At 35.6% G+C, this 23,713-nt stretch overlaps 1 protein-coding gene, 1 long non-coding RNA gene and 1 other non-coding gene across 7 annotated transcripts; 1 reads left to right on the top strand and 2 right to left on the bottom strand.

Moving 5' to 3' along the window:
- Nucleotides 1-7,770: 7,770 nt before the first annotated feature.
- On the bottom strand, nucleotides 7,771-21,730 carry LOC112766639 (ATP-dependent DNA helicase Q-like 4A). 4 transcript variants are annotated; one of them, XM_072223469.1, is made up of 8 exons: nucleotides 21,574-21,730; nucleotides 20,613-20,723; nucleotides 20,433-20,489; nucleotides 8,803-8,935; nucleotides 8,626-8,720; nucleotides 8,417-8,494; nucleotides 8,158-8,340; nucleotides 7,771-7,985 (listed from the first exon to the last, which is right to left on the bottom strand). In XM_072223469.1, coding segments are annotated over exons 2-8 (552 nt in total). In that variant the 5' UTR covers nucleotides 20,615-20,723; nucleotides 21,574-21,730; the 3' UTR covers nucleotides 7,771-7,981. The 4 variants fall into 4 exon arrangements, 2 of the variants coding, with proteins under 2 accessions (XP_072079570.1, XP_072079571.1); XM_072223470.1 differs by having other exon boundaries at nucleotides 8,626-8,678; XR_011875617.1 differs by lacking the exons at nucleotides 8,158-8,340; nucleotides 8,417-8,494; nucleotides 8,626-8,720; nucleotides 8,803-8,935 and having other exon boundaries at nucleotides 20,433-20,520.
- LOC112768392 (small nucleolar RNA R71) lies at nucleotides 14,174-14,281 on the bottom strand. The gene has a single exon (XR_003185828.1). It is a non-coding gene; the product is annotated as a small nucleolar RNA R71 (small nucleolar RNA).
- On the top strand, nucleotides 21,065-22,366 carry LOC114925731 (uncharacterized). 2 transcript variants are annotated; one of them, XR_011875618.1, is made up of 3 exons: nucleotides 21,065-21,284; nucleotides 21,493-21,560; nucleotides 21,595-22,366. It is a non-coding gene; the product is annotated as an uncharacterized lncRNA (long non-coding RNA). The 2 variants fall into 2 exon arrangements; XR_003815364.2 differs by lacking the exon at nucleotides 21,065-21,284 and having other exon boundaries at nucleotides 21,285-21,560; nucleotides 21,595-21,993.
- The last annotated feature ends 1,347 nt before the right edge of the window (nucleotides 22,367-23,713 follow it).

The following is a 23,713-nucleotide window of genomic DNA, read 5'->3' as shown; positions in this document are numbered from 1 at the left end:
GCCTTGAAAGTTTGACCGAAAATAAAAAAATCATGGCAGACATTGACATTATTAGCCCATAAACGTTTACATTTGTTTTCTTTTCCAACCATAGATGATGTATGTCTATGGTTTGCCCACAAAGGGATTTGGATCTTCTAAAGTTTAAATTTCACTTTAGAGAGTAAAATGTGATCTCTCACCATTGATTTCATAGGTGGGACCAAATAATAAATATAAAAAGAAAATATTCAAGGGTAGAAAATCACACTTTACTCTCTAAAGTGAAATTTAAACTTTAGAGGATCCAAATCCCCCACAAAGTGGAAAGTGGCCTATGCTTGACAGTTGACACCACTCACGTTTATGCGAGGTTTTGGAATTTGCCCACCCTTTCCCTCAAATCCCATTCGTTCCAGCCTCATTCACTCTACATCCACAGTTCAATATACTAATATATGATATTAATTGCTGATGATTAATTAAAGAGTAAATTATTATTTTTATTTATAAAAATTTATAATATTAATAAATTTATCTACGAATAAATAAAATTATTAATTTTATTCATAAAAAATAAACTTTTAATAATAAAATTATTCGAACCATAAAAAGTTATTTAAAATTTTTAAAATATCTTCTAATATAACCTAACTTTAACTTCTCTTTTTACTCTATACCACCACTCCTCTAATCTCAAACTCTACCACTATTCAAATCCTTCTTCACTACCATTCTCATCCCCAACTACAATTATTACTGTCATCATTACCATCATTACTGCCATCACGGCCTCTTTCTTTAATACCATGGCAAAGACAAAAGTAGAGTGACAACAGTTGTGGCTTGGCAAATGTAACACCCAAACTTTTAGTAGGGGTGTTCATGGTTTGGTTAATCTAAAAACCAAACCAGTTTTTTGGTTAACCAAAAATATAGTATTGGTTAATTAACCAAATTGGTTTTATATGATGAAACCAGTTATTAACCGGTTAGTGAAATTCAAAATCGGTTTTTAACCGGTTATTGAAATAAAAATCGATTTTTAAAAAATAATTGGTTTTTATATAAAAAATCGGTTTTTACATTAAAAAATCAGTTTTTCTACTAAAAATCGGTTTTTATACTAAAAAATTGGTTTTTATACCATTAAATTGGTTTTTACATGTAAAAATAGATTTTTACACAAATTAATATTTTTACATACAAAAACCCAAATTTTTAAACTTTTTTTAATTGAATTTTTTTTATCTAAAAATTGTTTTTTCTTTCTAAATGATACGAATAATATTTGTAAATAATGAAATCCCTTCGATTGCTTTCTTTCCTTTTTCTTTCTTATCTCTTTTCAACATTTTCTATAAATAATTTTTTCTAATATAAATAATTTTCTTTCTAAATGATACGAGTAACTTTTTCTTATCTCCTTCTTTCCATCTCTCTCCTTTTTTCTCCCTCTCCTATTCTCTCTTCCTTCTCTCTCTCTCTCTCTCTCTCTCTCTCTCTCTCTCTTTCTCTTCCTCCCTCTCTCCCTTCTCTCCCATTTTTCTCTCTCTCCCCCTCCTCTCTCTCCTCTTCTCTTCCTTCTCTCTCTCTCTCTCTCTCTCTCTCTCTCTCTCCCATTTTTCTCCCTTCTCCTCTCCTTCTTTTCTCTCTCTCCCCCTCCCCTCTATCTATCTATCTCTCTCTCCCCTTCCCCTCTTTCTCCCCATCCTCTTTCTTTCTCTCTATCATTCTCTCCTTCTCTCTCTCCCATTCTCTCTTTCTCTCTCCCCTCCTCTCTTTTCTCTCTCCTTCTCTCTCCCCTCCTCTCTTTTCTCTCTCCTAATATTTTTATGTCTCTCTCTCTCCTTCTCTCTTCCCATCCTCTCTCTCTCTCTCCCTTCTCTCTTTCTCTCTGTTTGTCCTTTTTTTCTTCCTCTTTCTCTCTCTTCTTCTCTCTCTCCTATCCTTCTTCTCTCTTCTTATCTCTCTCCTTTTTTTTCTTTCTCTTTCTCTATCTTCTCTTCCTCTCTCTCTCTTCTCTCTTGCTTTAGAAAGAAGAGGAGAAAAGAGATAGAAGAGGGATAGAGATTGAGAGAAGGTTAAAAGAGAAAGAGAAAATAGAGAGTAAGAAAATAAATATGAGGAGAGAAAAGGAAGAGAGAAAGAGGAGAAGAGAGAGAAAGAAAAAAAGGAAAGAGAGAGGAGCGAGAGAGAGAAAGAGAGAAAAGAAAAAAAGAGAGAGAGATAGAGAGGGGAGGGAAAGGAGAGAGAGAGAGAGAGAGAGAGAGAGAGAGAGTGAGAGAGAGAGAGAGAAAGAGAGAAGGAAAAAGAAAGGAGAAAGGAGAGAGATATGGGGGAGAGAGAGAGAGAGATATAGAAGGAGAGGAGAAAGAGAGAGAGGAGGAGGAGAGATAGAAAAATGGGAAGAGATGATTAGAGAGAGGAAGGGAAGGAGAGAGAGAAAGAGAGAGAAGGGAGGGGGAGAAAGAGGGCAAGGAGAGAGAAAGGAACCGAGAGAGCAGAGAGAAAGAGAGAGAGACAGAGAGAGGGGGAGAGAATGAGAGAGAGAAAGAGGGAAGGGAAGAGAGGGAGAGAAGGATAGAGAGACAAGGGAGAGAGAAAGAAAGACAATGTGGAGAGAGAGAGAGAGAGAGAGAGAGAGAGAGAAAGAGGAAGAAAAAAAAGAGAGAGATAGGAGAGAGAAAGAGGGAAAAAGAAGAGAGAGAGAGAGAGAGAGAGAGGAAGAGATGATGGAAGGGAAGGAGAGAGAGAGAGAGAGAGAGAGAGAGAGAGAGAGAGAGAGAAGGGGGAGAAAGAGGGAGAGAGAGAAGCGGAGAGAGAGGAAAAGGAGAGAGAGAAGGGGAGGGGAGATAAAGAGAAAAATGAGTGAGAGAGAGAAGAGAGAGAGATGGGGGAAGGAAGGGGGAGAGAAAGGGAGAGGGGAGAGAAATAGGGGAAAAAGAAGAGAGAGAAGGGGAGAGAGAATAAAAAGAGGAGGGAGAGAGAGAGAGAGAGAGAGAGAGAGAGAGGGGGAGGGGGAGAAAGAAAAGGAGAGGACAAAGAGGAGGAGGAGGAGAAAGAGAAAAATGAAAGAGAAAGCGGAGGGAGAGATAGAAAAAGAGAGATAGGAGGAGAGAGAAAAGGGAGAGAAAGAGGAGAGAGAGAGAGAGAGAGGGGGGGGGAGAGAGAGAGAGAAAAGAAGAGAAAGAAGGGAGGGAGAGAGAAAGAGAGAGGAAGGGGGAGAAGGAGGGGGAGAGAGAGAAAAAGAGTATGTAATTTGGTTTTGAAATTAGGTTTTGATTTTAATTTGATTTTGGTTTTGGTTAACCAATTAAAAACCGGTTTTTTAATTTGGTTTTGGTTAAACAATTCTAAAAAATATGGATATGGTTTTTAAAATTATTTTATTAAACAGGTTAACCAAAATGTGGTTATGGTTTTTTAACCGGTTAACCACATTTTGGTTTTTTTATGAACACCCCTAACTTTTAGCACCTTATGATCGTACTAAAAGTTTAGGCGTTACTTACCTCTAAACATTTTTATTTTATACTATCTTTATTTAATATCGAGCCTTTGCGAATACGAACCAGAATTTTAATCAAGAAAACGAAGAGTCTTCATTTTTAACCACTTAATCAAAATGATTCATACATATATTCACGTAGCATTGTATACTTAGAATTATACCAAGATTCTCAAATACAAGTCCTACCCCTCTAAAAATCAAAGACAATAAATGGCGAGGGGAAAATCCAAGGCTAAACCAAATACAGAAGATACGGATATATATGTACATAAGGCTCTGATGTTTAGTCACGGCTCCGCGTTAAGGATTTTTAAACCTGTTGCTGAAAGAAAAATTTATAAGGGGTGAGAACATCGTCCTCGCATGTCCTCAGCAGGGTAAGTGAATACCGTAAAAGTAATGAACGAAATGTGAATAATTGACTTTACTCAGTAAAACTATTCTTTTATCAAATTTTTGAAAATACTTTTTAATTTTACTTTAGACAATTAATTGCTTTCTTTAAAATTTCTAAAGTTAAAACAAAACTCATTTACAACATTAATTATTAATCACTTCAATACATAAACTAATAGTACCAAAGATCCAATTGAACACACAAGCAAGGAAGAATAAGACAACTAGCACAATCACAAGGAAAATACAACAAGCAAAACACAACCAAATACAAATGCGCAAACAATATGATGCATGTCTTCCCTAAGCAGGCCATGAGCTCATGCATCGGTTGTCTACCCGCAACTCGATGTTACTAGGGGCGAACCCCGAATATGGTCTCTTTACCATGTCAGTCAGGCACAATTATCATCATGGGCGAACCCATGTCAGTCAGGATATCTTGGCATCACGGTAAGAAACAGGCTATTAGTCAGACGAACATTCTCGCATTAGCAATCTTAGACTATCAGTCAGGTGGGTACTTTCGCATTAGCAATTTGGCACAAAGGTTCATTCAAACATACAATATTCAATTATCCTTTCATTTCTAGTTTCTCATTCCTTTTCTTTTTGTCATACCTCCATATCACCATGTTACCAAGCATACCTTCGCATCACCAAATAATCAATCACTCTTATCTTCACATCACCTCATAAGTATACTTTCAATCTTAGCATTAAAATATTTAACTTGCAAATACCCAAACTTTTTTAACATTTAATCAAGATAAAAGCCATTTTTCTTAATAAATCGAACTTATTTCCTAACTTAAAACAAAATCTTTTCTCAATATATTGAACTTAAAACATTATACTTTTCTTAATAAATCGAACTAAAAAACAAGAATCTTTTCTTAATAAATCGAAATCAATTAATACGATTCTTAAATCAAATTTTCTTTTAAATAATGCTTTAAACAAGTTTTAGAGTTTTATAAAAAAATTTCTATAGCATTTCTTCTAAAATCTAGGCTTTGCCACCCTTAAAAAGTCCCTACCAAATCTTCAATTCTCAAAAACCCTTCTTGATAACTCAAACAAATCAAATTCAATATTATAATTCTATTTTTAATTCTTAAAGATCACTTCCAATAAATTAAATTTTTAATACAAAAATCCTTTTCTCTATTATGAGTAAATATGTAAATCAAATCTTTTTCTAACATAGAGTAATTTCTCAAAATAAGTTTGTAAATCAGGTTTTCCAAAATAAAATTATTTTTTCCGTATATTTTTACAAGAATTCGGACAGAACCTCCTCTTAAAAGTAGACTTCACCACCCTCACGACTCCCTCACTTTCATCATTCCTTAACTTATCTCATTTCAAACCAGTACTCAATTCAGAATCAATCAAATTAATTACTAAACCAGTCAAGCCAACCATTTCATCCGTCCCATACAATTCCGATCAATACACTATTCTCAATTCATACATCATTTTACCAAAGCATACACATAATTTATTCACAGCCACAATTTCGACAATTCTCACCACAATCAACTAGAAATTAGAATTTTTAGCATCCTCAAACATTCAGGGAACCAAACACATATTCGTCAAATTCAGTTATTTTCATAGTCACAAATCTAACACAAATTCTCCATTCAACTAGTCTAGACAGTCAGAAATTATTTGCAATTACTCATTAAGCTTTTGAGCATTCATGAATTAAAAACTTTTAATTTTAAAACGAACTTCCTACTTCCGTAGGAAATTAAAATCAACGAAAACTTTGGAGAAGCTTTCTGACCGAGCTGCTGAAGAAGGAAACGTTAGAAATTGTCTGTACCTCTTAGAACTCCAATTGGCCGAACTCAAGAGAAAGAGGAACTACGTTATCGTCAACTTCTACCAAAAAAAAGTAATGCCAACGTATATAGGAGGAGGATACGAACACTTTTATCGAATTAGATTTTTTATTGGAGTTACGGATCTAAAAAAATCGAAGTTGAAAGCTTTGGTGAGGGTTACGATTCCATGGAAGCTCACATTCTCTTTCTCGGTTTTTCTTTCTTTTTATTGTCCGTGACAAGAATGAATGAATGGAAAGGAATAAGTGAATGTGATGATTAATGAGGATTTGTGGTGTAAACCTCATTAGGTGGCATGACCAATTAATGAAAGAAAGCATGTGTCATATTTGTACATGTATATATATATAGTAGTAGTAGTAATAATAATAATAATAATAATAATAATTCTTTTATATAATTTATATTTTTTTTGAAACATCTCATTATAATAAAAATGGTTTAAAAATTCTAATGGATTTTAAATTTAGAGTATCATAAAATTTTAATTTAATTATTTTTGGAAAAATAATTTTATTTAAATAAAATAATAAATCATGAATAACTCATATTTAATTTTCAAAAACTCGAGTTGTTATAGCAGTAGTGATTCCAGCAACCTCCAGTAGCAGCAGCGACAAGATCTGCGCATTATTGCTGCCCTTGCTCGACGATTTGTGTTCGCTACTGTTGCTACTCCATCAACGAGGGCTATGAACGTTCCATGCCTTCCCTTCATAAGCACGCATGAGGTCCTGCATGATGGTGGCACTCTCGATTCTCTTAAGATCCGCTTCGATAACCCAATTCTTGGTCTTTGTGTTGCCTTTTACAAGAACGTCATGGACTCTGATTGGGATTATCTCCAACGACAGCCTCTGTGCCAGCGTTTCGATCTTGAAGCGTGCTCACAAAGCTTCGAGGCTGGGGACTGAGGGGTTCGAAGATTCGGTAATACGTCGTTATCGTGGTCTTTTTTAATTTTTAATTTTTAATTTTTGTTGCTTCATTCTCTAATTCTGCATCTCTATAATCTGATTTATTATTGAATTGTAGATCTATGATTGTTGAATTTGAATGCTCTATTTTTGTTGTTGGGATTTGAATTTGTGTTTGCGGTTCTATTAGTTTTGTTGTTATCTTGGTAATAATATGGTTCTGTTGAGGCATTGTTGTTTGAATTTAAATGTAAAATTTTAAAATTTGAATGTTCCTCGTCTTCAAAATGAATTTTCTAGTAGTAATGAGTAACTTTTCTTTTTAATCATTCTCTCACTCTCTCTGTTTTGGCTTTCTCATTCACTCTTCCTCCCTTACTCAATGGTGGTGGTAAAGAGAAGGATTTGGGGATGGTGGTGACGGTAGTAATAGTGGTAGTTAGGCACTACAAAAAAAGGGTTAAAATGGCAATTTTTTAAGGTAATTACGGCAGTTACAACTGCCATTATTGCCGAAAATGGCACCTCCAAAAAACGCCAGAATTCTGGGCGCCATTCTGGTTATTACGGCGGTTTTCTGAAAACCGCCGTAATAACTAGTGGATAATACGGCGGTTTTTTGGCGGTTAAAATGGCGATTTTTAACCGCCATTTTAACCAAATAAAACGGAGGTTTTGTTGTTGTTTAAAATGGCAGTTTGTAACCACCGTTTTTACCTGGGTTTAATGGCATCCTCCTCGTTTAAAATGGCGGTTTGTAACCGAACCGCCATTTTTACCTGGGTTTAATGGCATCCTCCTCATTTAAAATGGCGTTTGTAACCGCCGTTGTTACCTGGGTTTAATGGCATCCTCCTCGTTTAAAATAGCGTTTATAACCGCCGTTTTTACCTGTATTTAATGGCATCTTTTTCGTTTAAAATAGCATTTCTAAACGCCGTTTTTACCAGGGTTTAATGGCATTCTTTTTGTTTAAAATGACATTTTTTAACTGCCGTTTTTACCGGATAAAAATAATATTTTTTATCTTTTAAAATACAGTTTTTACTATTATTTTTATCTTGCTAAATAAATAATTTTTTATTAAAATTCCACAATAACAAAATCATAATCCATAGACAAAATATTATATAACTCAAAGTATTAAACATAATATATAATTTTTAGTATTACAAATAAAAAATAATAACTCCTATACAAAGTATCAAATTAAGAAATATTGTTAGTTCTATTACATTGGGAGTTTTCCTAGAGATGCTCAACAAATTTGCTACAGATCATTCCAACATTTTCATTGTTCATGTCCGTGTAAATAAATATTACCTGCAAAAGAAAATTGAACGTTAGAAATAAATAGTTGCTCAAATAAATATCAAACTACCAATATTTTGAATTAAAAACTAAACCAACAGGCTCACAAGAGGGACTAGATATTAAAAAAATTTATTCATTAATATATATATTCTAAAGGTAAGAAAATTATTCTTGTATGTACATTTTGATTTTTTTAGTCAACTCATCATCATCCTCAAGATTTCTATCTAGGCCTCCATTTGCATCTCGTCTCCTTTTTGCAGAATCAGCACTGCCATTGCTGCTTTTATCCAACTTGTAATACTCATTAATAGTATTTTCAATGGTTTCCAGTATCTGATCACCATAATTGCTTACCTTGGCCCTGTGTTAAACAGAAACATCTGTGAATGCCGACTCAGTTAACCAGTACATTTGATTAATTCGTAGAATGAACTTACTTGCTCATGCCATTGAGTTCAAGGAGTTTTTCCTTTGTTCTTGGTACTTTCTTGCTCATCAGCTGCAACAGAGAATTACTATATAACAGAAACAACAGCTCATCAGATGCTTAGCATTCAAAGAAAAAATTTCAATTGAATTAAACTATTCATAATCCATTACTGCACAAGATTAAATGAGCTCTATACAGAAAACTTGTGTAACAAACCAGAATACGTGGTGACCCAAGACATTGTCTCCAGATTCACCAAGAATAGTTGCCTGCAGCAACGGCAATGCTGAGTATAACTTTGCTAAAAGATTCTGAAATAAAGTTCTATCAAAGACAATTCAAGACATATTAGAAAATTGAACAAAAAGAACCGTAAAGAAACCCATTATATACCATGTCAACTTGAGTTTGGGGCTGAGCAGGAGTATCAATTTGATGACTATTTTGTTTTCCAGATGTCAGAGATCCTTTAGCTGGAGTGAACTCGTACTTCGCTAATTTTGATGCTTTTATGGACGATGGGAACCTACAACATTTCAGGATGCTATTAAGTAGGAATATAATACTGAGAAAGAGTGTGTTGTAGATGTTAAAAATGAGGCTAGAGAAGGTTGAGACAATAATTCAAAGTAACTTTGATGTATCAAGCTAACAATATCTGAGCGCTAACAGAATTGGACCCCCAAAATTCTGACTGACAGATTCAATCAAGAAATAGCTTCATGAGATCGACAAACCTCAGTATAATTCTCTGGCCCCCAGCAACAGGTTGCGGACCTTGGGGTCATTTACCTGCAAAACAATTCAACCCGTTGGACAGCTTACTATTATTTAAAGTCTAACTACGAAGGCTGCAACAACAGCTATAGAAGCACAACAAGCACATAAGAAACTTTTGAAAATAAATTGCAGGATTCAAACATAGACTATTTCTTTCAATACCTTCAATATTGATGATACGGATCCATAAAAATCACTTTTTTTAACCTCCTCCACAAGAAAATCCTCTACAACAAGATGATGCAATACTCGGGAAGAAGCCTCACCCTTAGCTAGATGCTTCCCAGCAGCATGAAGGCTCAAAGTATCATGACGGTGTTTCTTGACCTGATTTTAACATTAAAAGTACATAACTAGAGGACATATTTAATAGCTAAATAGGGCAAGAAAATATTTGTAACAGTGAAGAGAGGAGAAATAAAACAAGTTATCTCAGTGGCATACCAACTGGCTTAAGGATCCACGATAGACTTCTAATATATGTGATGATGAGACCTTCTGCCCAGTTAGCTTAACCAGTTCAACCTAAAAAGAGGCAATCAAACGAACTGAGAAATAGTGAATTTGATATTGATATTAATATCACATACTTCTCTGCCAGTGATCCGCATATCAAGCTGACGATACATGTAAAATTTCCAAGGGAAAGCTGGATTTTGTATCTAACATTTAAGGTTCAAAGTACAATCAAATGAGACGAATATCACATTTTAAGAGGAAATGATTCTGAAAGACCATCAGCACCTTTAGCGCAACGACATCATTTGGATCACTGTTGACACAGGCCTTGTATACTTGAGCAAAACCACCTTGTCCAGCGCAACCTTTGATATGGTACTTCCTCCCGCCGTTGGATATCATGATAAGGACCATTGATGAGCGGATAATTTATACGCTTTTTGACATTGTTTTTAGTATGTTTTTAGTAGGATCTAGTTACTTTTAGGGATGTTTTTAATAGATTTTGTGTTAAATTCACATTTCTGGACTTTACTATGAGTTTGTGTGTTTTTCTGTGATTTCAGGTATTTTCTGGCTGAAATTGAGGGACTTGAGCAGAAATCAGATTCAGAGGTTGAAAAAGGACTGCTGATGCTGTTGGATTCTGACCTCCCTGCACTCAAAGTGGATTTTCTGGAGATACAGAACTCGAAATGGCGCGCTTCCAATTGCGTTGGAAAGTAGACATCCAGGGCTTTCCAGCAATATATAATAGTTCATACTTTGGCCAAGAATTGACGACGTAAACTGGCGTTCAACGCCAGCTTTCTACCCAAATCTGGCGTCCAGCGCCAGAAAAGGATCCAAAACCAGAGTTGAACGCCCAAACTGGCACAAAAACTGGCGTTCAACTCCACAAATGGCCTCTGCACGTGCAACACTTAAGCTCAGCCCAAACACACACCAAGTGGGCCCCGGAAGTGGATTTATACATCAAATACTTACTCATGTAAACCCTAGTAGCTAGTTTATTATAAATAGGACCTCTTACTATTGTATTAGGCATCTTTGGATTACCTTATGATCCTTTGATCACGTTTTAGGGGGCTGGCCATCTCGGCCATGCCTGGACCTTCACTTATATATTTTTAACGGTAGAGTTTCTACACTCCATAGATTAAGGTGTGGAGCTTTGTTGTTCCTCAAAGATTAATGCAAAGTACTACTGTTTTCTATTCAATTCTTCTTATTTCGCTTCTAAGATATCCATTCACACCCAAGAACGTGATGAAGGTGATGATTATGTGTGACGCTCATCATCCTTCTCCCTTATGAACGCGTGTCTGACAAACACTTCTGTTCTACATGAAATAAGCTAGAATGAGTATCTCTTAGATCTCCTAACCAGAATCTTCGTGGCGTAAGCTAGAATGATGGCGGCATTCAAGAGAATCCGGAAGGTCTAAACCTTGTCTGTGGTATTCCGAGTAGGATTCAATGATTGAATGACTGTGACGAGCTCCTAACTCGCGATTGCAGGGCGTTAGTGACAGACGCAAAAGGATAGTAAATCCTATTCCAGCATGATCGAGAACCGACAGATGAATAGCCGTGCCGTGACAGGGTGCGTGAGCATATTATTCACTGAGAGGATAAGATGAAGCCATTGACAAGGGTGATGCCTCCAGACGATTAGCCGTGCCGTGACAGGGCATTGGATCATTTTCCCGAGAGATGACCGAAAGTAGCCATTGACAGTGGTGATGTATCACATAAAGCCAGCCATGGAAGGAAGTAAGACTGATTGGATGAAGATAGCAGGAAAGCAGAGGTTCAGAGGAACGAAAAGCATCTCCATTCGCTTATCTGAAATTCCTACCAATGAATTACATAAGTATCTCTATCCCTATTTTATTATATAATATTCGAAAACATCATTATCACTTTATATCTGCCTGACTGAGATTTACAAGGTGACCATAGCTTGCTTCATACCAACAATCTCCGTGGGATTCGACCCTTACTCACGTAAGGTATTACTTGGACGACCCAGTGCACTTGCTGGTTAGTTGTATCGAAGTTGTGACAATTATGAATTAAGATCAGAGCACCAAGCTTTGGAGCCATTACCAGGATTTGTTCGAGCCTGGAGATCACAATTTCGTGCACCAAGTTTTTGGCGCCGTTGCCGGGGATTGTTTGAGTTTGGACAACTGACGGTTCATCTTGTTGCTCAGATTAGGTAATTTTCTTTTTGTTTTGTTTTCAAAAATTTTTCAAAAAGCTTTCAAAAATTTTTCTTTTGTTTTCGAAAAAAAAAAGTTTTAAAATAAAAATGTTTTCAAAAATAAATTATTCTATGACTTCAAAATTTTTAAGAATGAATTCTAGTGTTTCAGGAAGCATGGCTGGCTGTAAAGCCATGTCTAATACAACTGTAGAGCATGTTAGACGTGTCATGTCTGAGTTACATACTAAAGCTTGGCTGGCTATTAAGCCAAGCCTGACCCTTTGATTGGAGTTTTAGAGCATAAGATTCCTGGAATTCATATTAAAAATTTTGAATCCTTATTTTTCTCTTTTTAATTTTCGAAAAATATAAAATAAAAATCCAAAAAATTAGAAAATCATAAAAATCAAAAATATTTTTGTGTTTCTTGTTTGAGTCTTGAGTCATATCATAAGTTTGGTGTCACTTGCATATGCATCTTGCATTTTTTTCGAAAATATCATGCATTCATAGTGTTCTTCATGATCTTCAAGTTGTTCTTGGTAAGTCTTCTTGTTTGATCTTGATGATTTTTTATTTTGTGACTTTTCATGTTTATCATATGCATTCTTGAATTCTTAGTGCGTAAGCATTAAAGAATTCTAAGTTTGGTGTCTTGCATGTTTTCTTTGCTTTAAAATTTTTTCAAAATTGTGTCTATGATGTTCATCTTGACATTCATGGTGTTCTTGGTGTTCATCTTGACATTCATAGCATTCTTGCATGCATTCATTGTTTTGATCTAAAAATTTCATGCATTGCATAATTTTCATGTTTTCATAAAAATTCAAAAAATCAAAAAAAATATCTTTCCCTTTTTCTCTCATCAAATTCGAAAATTTGAGTTGACTTTTTTAAAAATTTTTAAAATCAAATTGTTTCTCATGAGTCAAATCAAATTTTCAATTTGAAAATCTTATCTTTTTCAAAATCTTTTTCAAAAATCAAATCTTTTTCAAAATTCTTAGTTATTTTCGAAAATTCCAAAAATATTTTTCAAAAATCTTTTTCTTATTTTTATATCAAATTTTCGAAAATAACATAATCAATTAATGTTTTGATTCAAAAATTTGAAGTTTGTTACTTGCTTGTTAAGAAAGATTCAAACTTTAAGTTCTAGAATCATATCTTGTGATTTCTTGTGAATCAAGTCATTAATTGTGATTTTTAAAAAATCAAATCTTTTTCAAAAACTAATTTCTATCATATCTTTTCAAAAATATCTTCTTATCTTATCTTTTTCAAAAATATCTTTTCAAAATATATTTTCTAACTTCCTAACTTCCTATCTTTTCAAAATTTGTTTCAACTAACTAACTAACTTTTTGTTTGTTTCTTATCTTTTTCAAAACCACCTAACTAACTCTCTCTCTCTCTCATTTTCGAAAATATCTCTCCCCTTTTTCAAAATTTCTTTTTAATTTATTAATTATTTTAATTTTTTAAAACTTAAATTTCGAAAAAAAAAATTTACTAACCTTTTTCAAAAACTATTTTCAAAAACCACTAACTCTTTTTCAAAATAACTTTCGAAAATTATCCCTCCCTCATCTCATTCTATTTATTCATTCATATCCTAACATCTCATCTCACATCTCTTCCATTGGTACAGTTGTGTTTCTTCCTTTACATCACATCCTTTATCTCCCCCTCTTCTTCCACTCACAAAGGGATCGCTATACTGTGGTATAAAGGATCTCTATTATTATTATCATTTTTCTGGCCATTCTTCCTTGTCATATGAGCAGGAGCAAGGATAAGAACATTCTTGTGGAAGCAGATCCAGAACCTGAAAGGACTCTGAAGAGAAAATTAAGAGAAGCTAAAATACAACAATCCAGAGATAACCTTTCAGAAATTTTCAAACAGGCAGAGGAGATGGCAGCCGAAAATAATAATAATGAAAGGAGGATGCTTGGTGACTTTACTGCACCTAATTCCAATTTACATGGAAGAAGCATCTCCATTCCTGCCATTGGAGCAAACAACTTTGAGCTGAAACCTCAATTAGTTTCTCTGATGCAGCAGAACTGCAAGTTTCATGGACTTCCATCTGAAGATCCTTTTCAGTTCTTAACTGAATTCTTGCAGATATGTGATACTGTTAAGACTAATGGAGTAGATCCTGAAGTCTACAGGCTCATGCTTTTCCCTTTTGCTGTAAGAGACAGAGCTAGATTATGGTTGGATTCTCAACCCAAAGACAGCCTGAAATCTTGGGATAAGCTGGTCACGGCTTTCTTAGCCAAGTACTTTCCTCCTCAAAAGCTGAGCAAGCTTAGAGCTGATGTTCAAACCTTCAGACAGAAAGAAGGTGAATCCCTCTATGAAACTTGGGAAAGATACAAACAGTTGACCAAAAAGTGTCCTTCTGACATGCTTTCAGAATGGACCATCCTGGATATATTCTATGATGGTTTATCTGAGCTATCAAAGATGTCACTGGACACTTCTGCAGGTGGATCCATTCACCTAAAGAAAATGCCTGCAGAAGCTCAAGAACTCATTGACATGGTTGCTAATAACCAGTTCATGTACACTTCTGAAAGGAATCCTGTGAGTAATGGGACGCCTATGAAGAAGGGAGTTCTTGAAGTTGATACTCTGAATGCCATATTGGCTCAGAATAAAATATTGACTCAGCAAGTCAATATGATCTCTCAGAGTCTGCATGGAATGCAAGCTGCATCCAACAGTACTCAAGAAGCTTCTTATGAAGAAGAAGCTTATGATCCTGAGAACCCTGCAATAGCAGAGGTGAATTACTTAGGTGAACCTTATGGAAACACCTATAACTCATCATGGAGAAATCATCCAAATTTCTCATGGAAGGATCAAAAGCCTCAACAAGGCTTTAATAATGGTGGAAGAAACAGGTTTAGCAATAGCAAACCTTTTCCATCATCAACTCAGCAACAGACAGAGAACTCTGAACAAAATGCTTCTAATTTAGCAAACTTAGTCTCTGATCTATCTAAGGCCACTGTAAGTTTCATGAATGAAACAAAATCTTCCATTAGAAATCTGGAAGCACAAGTGGGCCAGCTGAGTAAAAGGATCACTGAAATCCCTCCTAGTACTCTCCCAAGCAATACAGAAGAGAATCCAAAAGGAGAGTGCAAGGCCATTGACATAAGCGCCATGGCCGAACCTGTGAGGAGAGGAGAGGATGTGAATCCCAAGGAGGAAGACCTCCTGGGACGTCCAGTGGTCAATAAGAAGCTTCCCTCTGAGGAACCAAAGGACTCTAAGGCTCATCTAGAGACCATAGAGATTCCATTGAACCTCCTTATGCCCTTCATGAGCTCTGATGAGTATTCCTCTCCTGAAGAGAATGAGGATGTTACTGAAGAGCAAGCTGCCAAGTCTCTTGGTGCAATCATGAAGCTGAATGCCAAACTATTTGGCATTGATACTTGGGAAGTTGAACCTCCCTTGTTCATCAATGAACTAAGTGATCTGGATCAACTGACATTGCCTCAGAAGAGACAGGATCCTAGAAAGTTCATAATACCCTGTACCATAGGCACCATGATCTTTAAGGCTCTGTGTGACCTTGGTTCAGGAATAAACCTCATGCCCCTCTCTGTAATAGAGAAACTGGGAATCTATGGGGTGCAAGCTGCTAAAATCTCATTAGAGATGGCAGACAGCTCTAGAAAACAGGCTTATGGACAAGTAGAGGACGTGTTAGTAAAGGTTGAAGGCCTTTACATCCCTGCTGATTTCATAGTCCTGGATACTGGAAAGGAAAAGGATGAATCCATCATCCTAGGAAGACCTTTCCTGGCCATAGCAAGAGCTGTGATTGATGTTGACAGAGGTGAAATAGTCCTCCAATGGAATGAGGACTCCCTTGGGTTTAAAACTCAAGGATCTCCCTCTGCAACCATGGAGAGGAAGCAGAAAAAGCTTCTCTCCAAGCAGAGTCAACCAGAGCCCCCACAGTCAAACTCTAAGTTTGGTGTTGGGAGGCCACAACCAAACTCTAAGTTTGGTGTTGAAACTCCCATATCCAAACTCTAAGTTTGGTGTTGGAGAGTCTAAACAAAGCTCTGCACATCTGTGAGGCTCCATGAGAGCCCACTGTCAAGCTATTGACATTAAAGAAGCGCTTGTTGGGAGGCAACCCAATGTTTATCTAATTCTTATTTTTATTGTTTTTCATGTTTTCTTAGGTTCATGATCATGTGGAGTCACAAAATAAACAAAAAAATCAAAAACGGAATCAAAAACAGCAGAAGAAAAATCACACCCTGGAGGAGCATCTGTCTGGCGTTCAAACGCCAGAACAGAGCATAGTTCTGGCGCTGAACGCCCAGAATGGGAGCATCCTGGCGCTGAACGCCCAGAACAAGCATGGTTCTGGCGTTCAACGCTAGAAATGGCAGCAAAGGGGCGTTGAACGCCCAAAATGGGCACCAACCTGGCGCTGAACGCTCAGAGTTGTGTGCAAGGGCATTTTACATGCCTTGACACCTCAGGATCTGTGGACCCCACAGGATCCCCACCTACCTCATCATCTCTCTTTCCATTCATGATCATCCCTTCTGTTTTCCATTTACCACTCACATCCTTACACCCACTTACCTTCAAAATTCAACATCTCTTCCCCACCCAATCCCACCCATATGGCCGAATACACACCTCCCTCCATCTCCTCTATATCTTCTTCTTCTTCTATTCTTTCTTCTTTTGCTCGAGGGTGAGCAACATTCTAAGTTTGGTGTGGTAAAAGCATAGCTTTTTTGTTTTTTTTCATAACCATTGATGGCACCTAAGGCCAGAGAAGCCTCTAGAAAGAGGAAAGGGAAGACAAAAGCTTCCATCAAGGGTCTATAGCTCAGTGGTAGAACATTTGACTGCAAATCAAGAGATCCCTGAGATACCTCAGGGGATACATTTTCTTCCACACAATTATTGGAAGCAACTAAGGGTGGAACATCAAGAGCACTCCATCATCCTTCATGAAATCAGAGAAGATCTAAAAGCAATGAAGGAGGAGCAGCAAAGACAAGGAAGAGACATAGAAGAGCTCAAGGACATCACTAAGGTGGACTCATTCCTTGTTCTTACTTTCTCTGTTTTTCATTTTCTATGTTATGTGCTTATCTATGTTTGTGTCTTCATTACATGATCATTAGTAGTAGTAACTATGTCTTAAAGTTATAAATGTCCTATGAATCCATCACATCTCTTAAAAAAAATGTTTTAATTCAAAAGAACAAGAAGTACATGAGTTTTGAATTTATCCTTGAACTTAGTTTAATTATATTGATGTGGTGACAATGCTTCTTGTTTTCTGAATGTATGCTTGAACAGTGCATATGTCTTTTGAAGTTGTTGTTTAAGAATGTTAAATATGTTGGCTCTTGAAAGAATGATGACTAGGAGACATGTTATTTGATAATCTGAAAAATCATAAAAATGATTCTTGAAGCAAGAAAAAGCAGCAAGGAACAAAGCTTGCAGAAAAAAAAATAGAAAAAAAAAATAGGCGAAAAAAATAGAAAGAAAAAGAAAAAGCAAGCAGAAAAAGCCAAAAGCTCTTAAAACCAAGAGGCAAGAGCAAAAAGCCAATAACCCTTAAAACCAAAAGGCAAGGGCAAATAAAAAGGATCCCAAGGCTTTGAGCATCAGTGGATAGGAGGGCCTAAAGGAATAAAATCCTGGTCTAAGCGGCTAAACCAAGCTGTCCCTAACCATGTGCTTGTGGCGTGTAGGTGTCAAGTGAAAACTTGAGACTGAGCGGTTAAAGTCAAGGTCCAAAGCAAAAAAAAAAAGAGTGTGCTTAAGAACCCTGGACACCTCTAATTGGGGACTTTAGCAAAGCTGAGTCACAATCTGAAAAGGTTCACCCAATTATGTGTCTGTGGCATTTATGTATCCGGTGGTAATACTGGAAAACAAAGTGCTTAGGGCCACGGCCAAGACTCATAAAATAGCTGTGTTCAAGAATCATCATACTGAACTAGGAGAATCAATAACACTATCTGAACTCTGAGTTCCTATAGATGCCAATCATTCTGAACCTCAATGGATTAAGTGAGATGCCAAAACTATTCAAGAGGCAAAAAGCTATAAGTCCCGCTCATATGATTGAAGCTCTGTTTCATTGATAGTTTGGAATTTATAGTATATTCTATTCTTTTTATCCTATTTTGATTTTCAGTTGCTTGGGGACAAGCAACAATTTAAGTTTGGTGTTGTGATGAGCGGATAATTTATACGCTTTTTGACATTATTTTTAGTATGTTTTTAGTAGGATCTAGTTACTTTTAGGGATGTTTTTAATAGATTTTGTGTTAAATTCACATTTCTGGACTTTACTATGAGTTTGTGTGTTTTTCTGTGATTTCAGGTATTTTCTGGCTGAAATTGAGGGACTTGAGCAGAAATCAGATTCAGAGGTTGAAAAAGGACTGCTGATGCTGTTGGATTCTGACCTCCCTGCACTCAAAGTGGATTTTCTGGAGCTACAGAACTCGAAATGGCGCGCTTCCAATTGCGTTGGAAAGTAGACATCCAGGGCTTTCCAGCAATATATAATAGTCCATACTTTGGCCAAGAATTGACGACGTAAACTGGCGTTCAACGCCAGCTTTCTACCCAAATCTGGCGTCCAGCGCCAGAAAAGGATCCAAAACCAGAGTTGAACGCCCAAACTGGCACAAAAACTGGCATTCAACTCCATAAATGGCCTCTGCACGTGCAACACTTAAGCTCAGCCCAAACACACACCAAGTGGGCCCCGGAAGTGGATTTATACATCAAATACTTACTCATGTAAACCCTAGTAGCTAGTTTATTATAAATAGGACCTCTTACTATTGTATTAGGCATCTTTGGATTACCTTATGATCCTTTGATCATGTTTTAGGGGGCTGGCCATCTCGGCCATGCCTGGACCTTCACTTATGTATTTTTAACGGTAGAGTTTCTACACTCCATAGATTAAGGTGTGGAGCTCTGTTGTTCCTCAAAGATTAATGCAAAGTACTACTGTTTTCTATTCAATTCTTCTTATTTCGCTTCTAAGATATCCATTCGCACCCAAGAACGTGATGAAGGTGATGATTATGTGTGACGCTCATCATCCTTCTCCCTTATGAACACGTGTCTGACAAACACTTCTGTTCTACATGAAATAAGCTAGAATGAGTATCTCTTAGATCTCCTAACTAGAATCTTCGTGGCGTAAGCTAGAATGATGGCGGCATTCAAGAGAATCCGGAAGGTCTAAACCTTGTCTGTGGTATTCCGAGTAGGATTCAATGATTGAATGACTGTGACGAGCTCCTAACTCGCGATTGCAGGGCGTTAGTGACAGACGCAAAAGGATAGTAAATCCTATTCCAGCATGATCGAGAACCGACAGATGAATAGCCGTGCCGTGACAGGGTGCGTGAGCATATTATTCACTGAGAGGATAAGATGAAGCCATTGACAAGGGTGATGCCTCCAGACGATTAGCCGTGCCGTGACAGGGCATTGGATCATTTTCCCGAGAGATGACCGAAAGTAGCCATTGACAGTGGTGATGTATCACATAAAGCCAGCCATGGAAGGAAGTAAAACTGATTGGATGAAGATAGCAGGAAAGCAGAGGTTCAGAGGAACGAAAAACATCTCCATTCGCTTATCTGAAATTCCTACCAATGAATTACATAAGTATCTCTATCCCTATTTTATTATATAATATTCGAAAACACCATTATCACTTTATATCTGCCTGACTGAGATTTACAAGGTGACCATAGCTTGCTTCATACCAACAATCTCCGTGGGATTCGACCCTTACTCACGTAAGGTATTACTTGGACGACCCAGTGCACTTGCTGGTTAGTTGTATCGAAGTTGTGACAATTATGAATTAAGATCAGAGCACCAAGCTTTGGAGCCATTACCAGGATTTGTTCGAGCCTGGAGATCACAATTTCGTGCACCAACCATCAAGAGAATGAATGAAGCCAGTAAAGGAAAAGAATAAAGACTATGAAACTATATAAAATACACTGATATGATCATGTTGTGGTGTCTTACAAGAGATGAACACTAACTGCTGTTGATAATAGGAAAAACCCTTATCCTAGACAAATAAGGAAACGATGACGTAATAATAGAAAGAACCAAAACTACTCCTAAGATTTTTTATTGAGATACCAAAAAGATATACACTCTTTATTTCTAACAATAGATAAACCTAATTTTGTAGAAACTATCTGCAACAACATTGTCTTTGGAAGACAAGCTAACATCTCTGGGGAGACATCATAAACTCAGATTCAATGGAAATTTCGTTGCAGGGTCAATTTTTAGCACATATCATGAACTCACAATTTTTTAGCATCTCCTATGAAATTTATGGTATTAATTTATATATGATACAACTGTTCCTATTCCGTCAGAAATACAAGAAGATAAAGCAAGTAAATTCATATATAAATGAATTCTTCAGATTGATCATAAAGCTAGGAGCAGTCAGACAATTACGTCCCAATGATGAAGACAAGAGTAAGGATATGAATATTACCTATCTCTATAACTTTGTTCCTTGATGCATTCTTCAAAGTAGATAAGGCCACTTTTCCTGTATAAGATTTAGTGCTCAAGTGATACCCCTGAAATGCATTTATACAAGCATAAAGCACCTGAATCCTTGTCAGATGCAGTAAATCAAACATGTATATAACAAAGAATATAAATATCTCACATAAAATTTTTTAATTGTAGGATTTATCTTCTTCATCAGGTCTTCCAAAATAGAGGAATCCCATGGATTAATGCCAATGTTTCCCAACTCTGTGGATCCCTTATAATCAATCTGAAATTAAAATTGTAACTTTAAAATTATAAACTCAAATTCTAACTTTAAAATTGTAAACTCAAATTCTAACTTTAAAATTCCAAAATCTAATTGAGCTAAACGATGCTACGACTGTCCAAATCAAGTCAACATGTCAAACTCAAATTCTAACTTTAGAATTCCAAAATTTAATTGAGCTAAATGATGTTGCGGCTGCCAGCTCTAATTATTTATATATTCAGAGAATAAAGTAACTTTATTGTTACATAAAGCAATAGACATCACAAGTATTGTGCAGTCAAAACTAGGCCAATAATTAAAACCTGTCACATAAGCACAAAATCTGGCATATAAAATCTGGTTCCCTAAATACTAAATATTTCAACAGATAGCACAGAGGAACAAAACTATTTTGCTTCTATACTGCCATTATGTGTACAAACTATGACTAAATCTAACAACAGAGACGTGTCAAATTTCAGCAGATGCTCTATGGAAACCAGACAATTGCTACATGCTGAACTAGCACTACTGCACGAGAAGCTGCAACTTCTTCATTCCATTACTAACTCTCATGCTGTAATTCATCCTTTCTTTCTTTTTAATTTCATTGAATCTCCTAAATTTAGAAAATGTTCATTCAGTATCCTTACATACATGTCTTTATTTTCTGCCATAGATATCTTTAATTCCAAAATAACTGGATAAAGAAGAATTCAAAGACGTAACTGATTACAAATTTATCTATGATAGAAATTAATTAATTCCAATTTCAAATCTTTATCAGCATATCCAATTTCACAGTAGCAAAAAGCAGAGAAATAATTTGCACTTTTGAACCCTAGAATGTAAAAAGTAGCAAGCTGACCTGCCATATCCAGAACGAAAGGGAGGCGTTAAGGATTTTCGCGGAGAAGACATAGAGTTAGGACGGCGAGGAGAGGAAGCTAGAGGAGACGTCACCGAAGGAGATCACCGCTGAAGGAGATGTCGCCTAAGGAGGTCGTCGCTGGATGAGATATCACTGGAGAAGATTGTCGTCGGAGAGAAAGAAGATCGTACGTCATCGCACAGGCCAGGGGCAGCGACTATGGAGAAACAACGTCGGCAAAAAGCGGTTCCGTGACGTGAGGAAGCGACTATGGGAAAGAAAGCGCGTGTGTGGCTTGGAACCTTCGATTCCGTTGGAAACAGCGACGCTGGAGGGTGAAAGCGTAGTGGATGAAGCAACATAGACGAAGGAGAGAAGGCAGAGGCCACCGTATGCATAGTGTTAAAAGGGTTCTGGAATTAGGGATTGCAAATTTTTGCCTTTTATACCTACGTGATAATGGCGGTTCAAAACCGCCAGAATTTTCAGAACCGCCACCAAATATAAGTTAATTATGGCAGCTACAAAAAATGCCATAATGTTTAGATATTATGGCGGTTTTTAAAACCGCCGTAATATAAATGCCATTTTAAATTATTTTTTTGGTAGTGAGGGATGAAAGTGGTGGTGAAAAAGAATTTGGATGAAAATGGTAGTGTAGAGTAAAATAAAAAGTTAGAGTTAGATTATATTAGAGAGTATTTTAGGAATTTTAAATTATTTTTTAGGATTCGGATAGTTTTGCTAACAAAAATTTATCTTTCATGAATAAAAATGATAATTTTATTTATTTGTGAGTAGATTTATTAATATTCTAAATTTTTATAAATAAAAATAGTAGTTTACTCTTAACTGGACTATAATAAAAAGCTTAGAAGCCTAAGCAGTAGACAACTTGTATGTATTGATTAATCTAATACATTTTTTTTTTCGAATTCACTTTTTATTACCTTGTAGTTATAACTTATAGTTATAAGTCCACCCAAGACTTAATTATCTATTTTTGTATGTTATATCATGTCTTATTGGGTTGATAATAAAAACATTTTAAGCACTGACTATCTTAGATGTGTAATACATAATTTATTACATATTCTAAATACATTCAAGATATGATATAAATATACAAATTAAGTACTGAGTATCCAGGATACGTATATAAATATGATATTCAGTACTCGCGATATAATTATTTTGTTAAAAATAGTTAGTAGTCGATATCTATTTTGTCATTTGAGTTTTTTTTTTTTTTAAGTTTTGAAAAATTTTGAAATTGCATATAACTCAACGTTAGAATTACATACATTCCAAAAATATTGACAGGCTAAATGCTTAGTTTGTATGTTTTTTTATTTTAAATATTTAAGTTATTGAAGTGTTATGATATTTTGATTTATTTAATTTTAAAGTTGATATATTATTATTTCTTGATTTAATTAGTTGAAAATTCTATATTTTCTATATATTAAGATATTTGAATCTTAGTAGGTAGAGCTAGCATTAGTGTTAGGAATATTACTTTAAATTTAAATGGTTTAAATTGTTCAAATAATTAGAAGAGTATTATTAAAAATAGAATCCGGTTAACTATATATGAAGCTATAGTTATTTTAACAAAAAAAACTTTTTATTAAGTTAACATGTTAATAATATAATTTAATTAAATTGTTTGCTCTGTTATAATTAAATTTATTCTATTATCTATAATATGTAGTAACATTGTATTATTTAATTAATCAATTATATATGAAATTATATTTTTTAATGAAATTATTTATTCTGTTATATAGAAACATTGCATTACTTATTAGTCAATCATAAAATTTAATTAATTGATTTAGATTTTTTTTAAATTATATGCAATATTATTGAAAGGAATAATGAGCAATATTGTGATAGTCACTGTGGTTGCTCTTATCACGTCGCATGACGTTGTCTATCTCACTGTCTGACATGTTACTATCGTACATTAAGAAGGTTGAATTCGGATATGCAGTAGAATTAAGGGATTTTATCTTTGGCAATGTCTTACTCTTTGTGTTTGTGAAGCAGTGGAGACTCGAGACCCATATTTTTCACCTTCTATGGGTTGAAGCCATCATCACACTCCAAGATGTGGCTTATCATCACCCAATTG

The sequence above is a fragment of the Arachis hypogaea genome, chromosome 17 (genome assembly GCF_003086295.3).
Source record: "Arachis hypogaea cultivar Tifrunner chromosome 17, arahy.Tifrunner.gnm2.J5K5, whole genome shotgun sequence".
Lineage (NCBI taxonomy): Eukaryota > Viridiplantae > Streptophyta > Magnoliopsida > Fabales > Fabaceae > Arachis > Arachis hypogaea.
Note: the sequence above shows the minus strand (reverse complement) of the source record. Positions and strands in the feature narration are given on the sequence as shown.

Excerpts from the sequence above, each read along its gene's own strand:
- LOC112766639 (XM_072223469.1), bottom strand. Across the intron at positions 8,936-20,432 it reads GAACAAAGTTATAGAGATAG|GTTCCCATCGTCCATAAAAG; the intron begins GTAATATTCATA and ends GAAATGTTGTAG. Across the intron at positions 8,721-8,802 it reads CCCAAACTCAAGTTGACATG|AATCTTTTAGCAAAGTTATA; the intron begins GTATATAATGGG and ends ACTTTATTTCAG.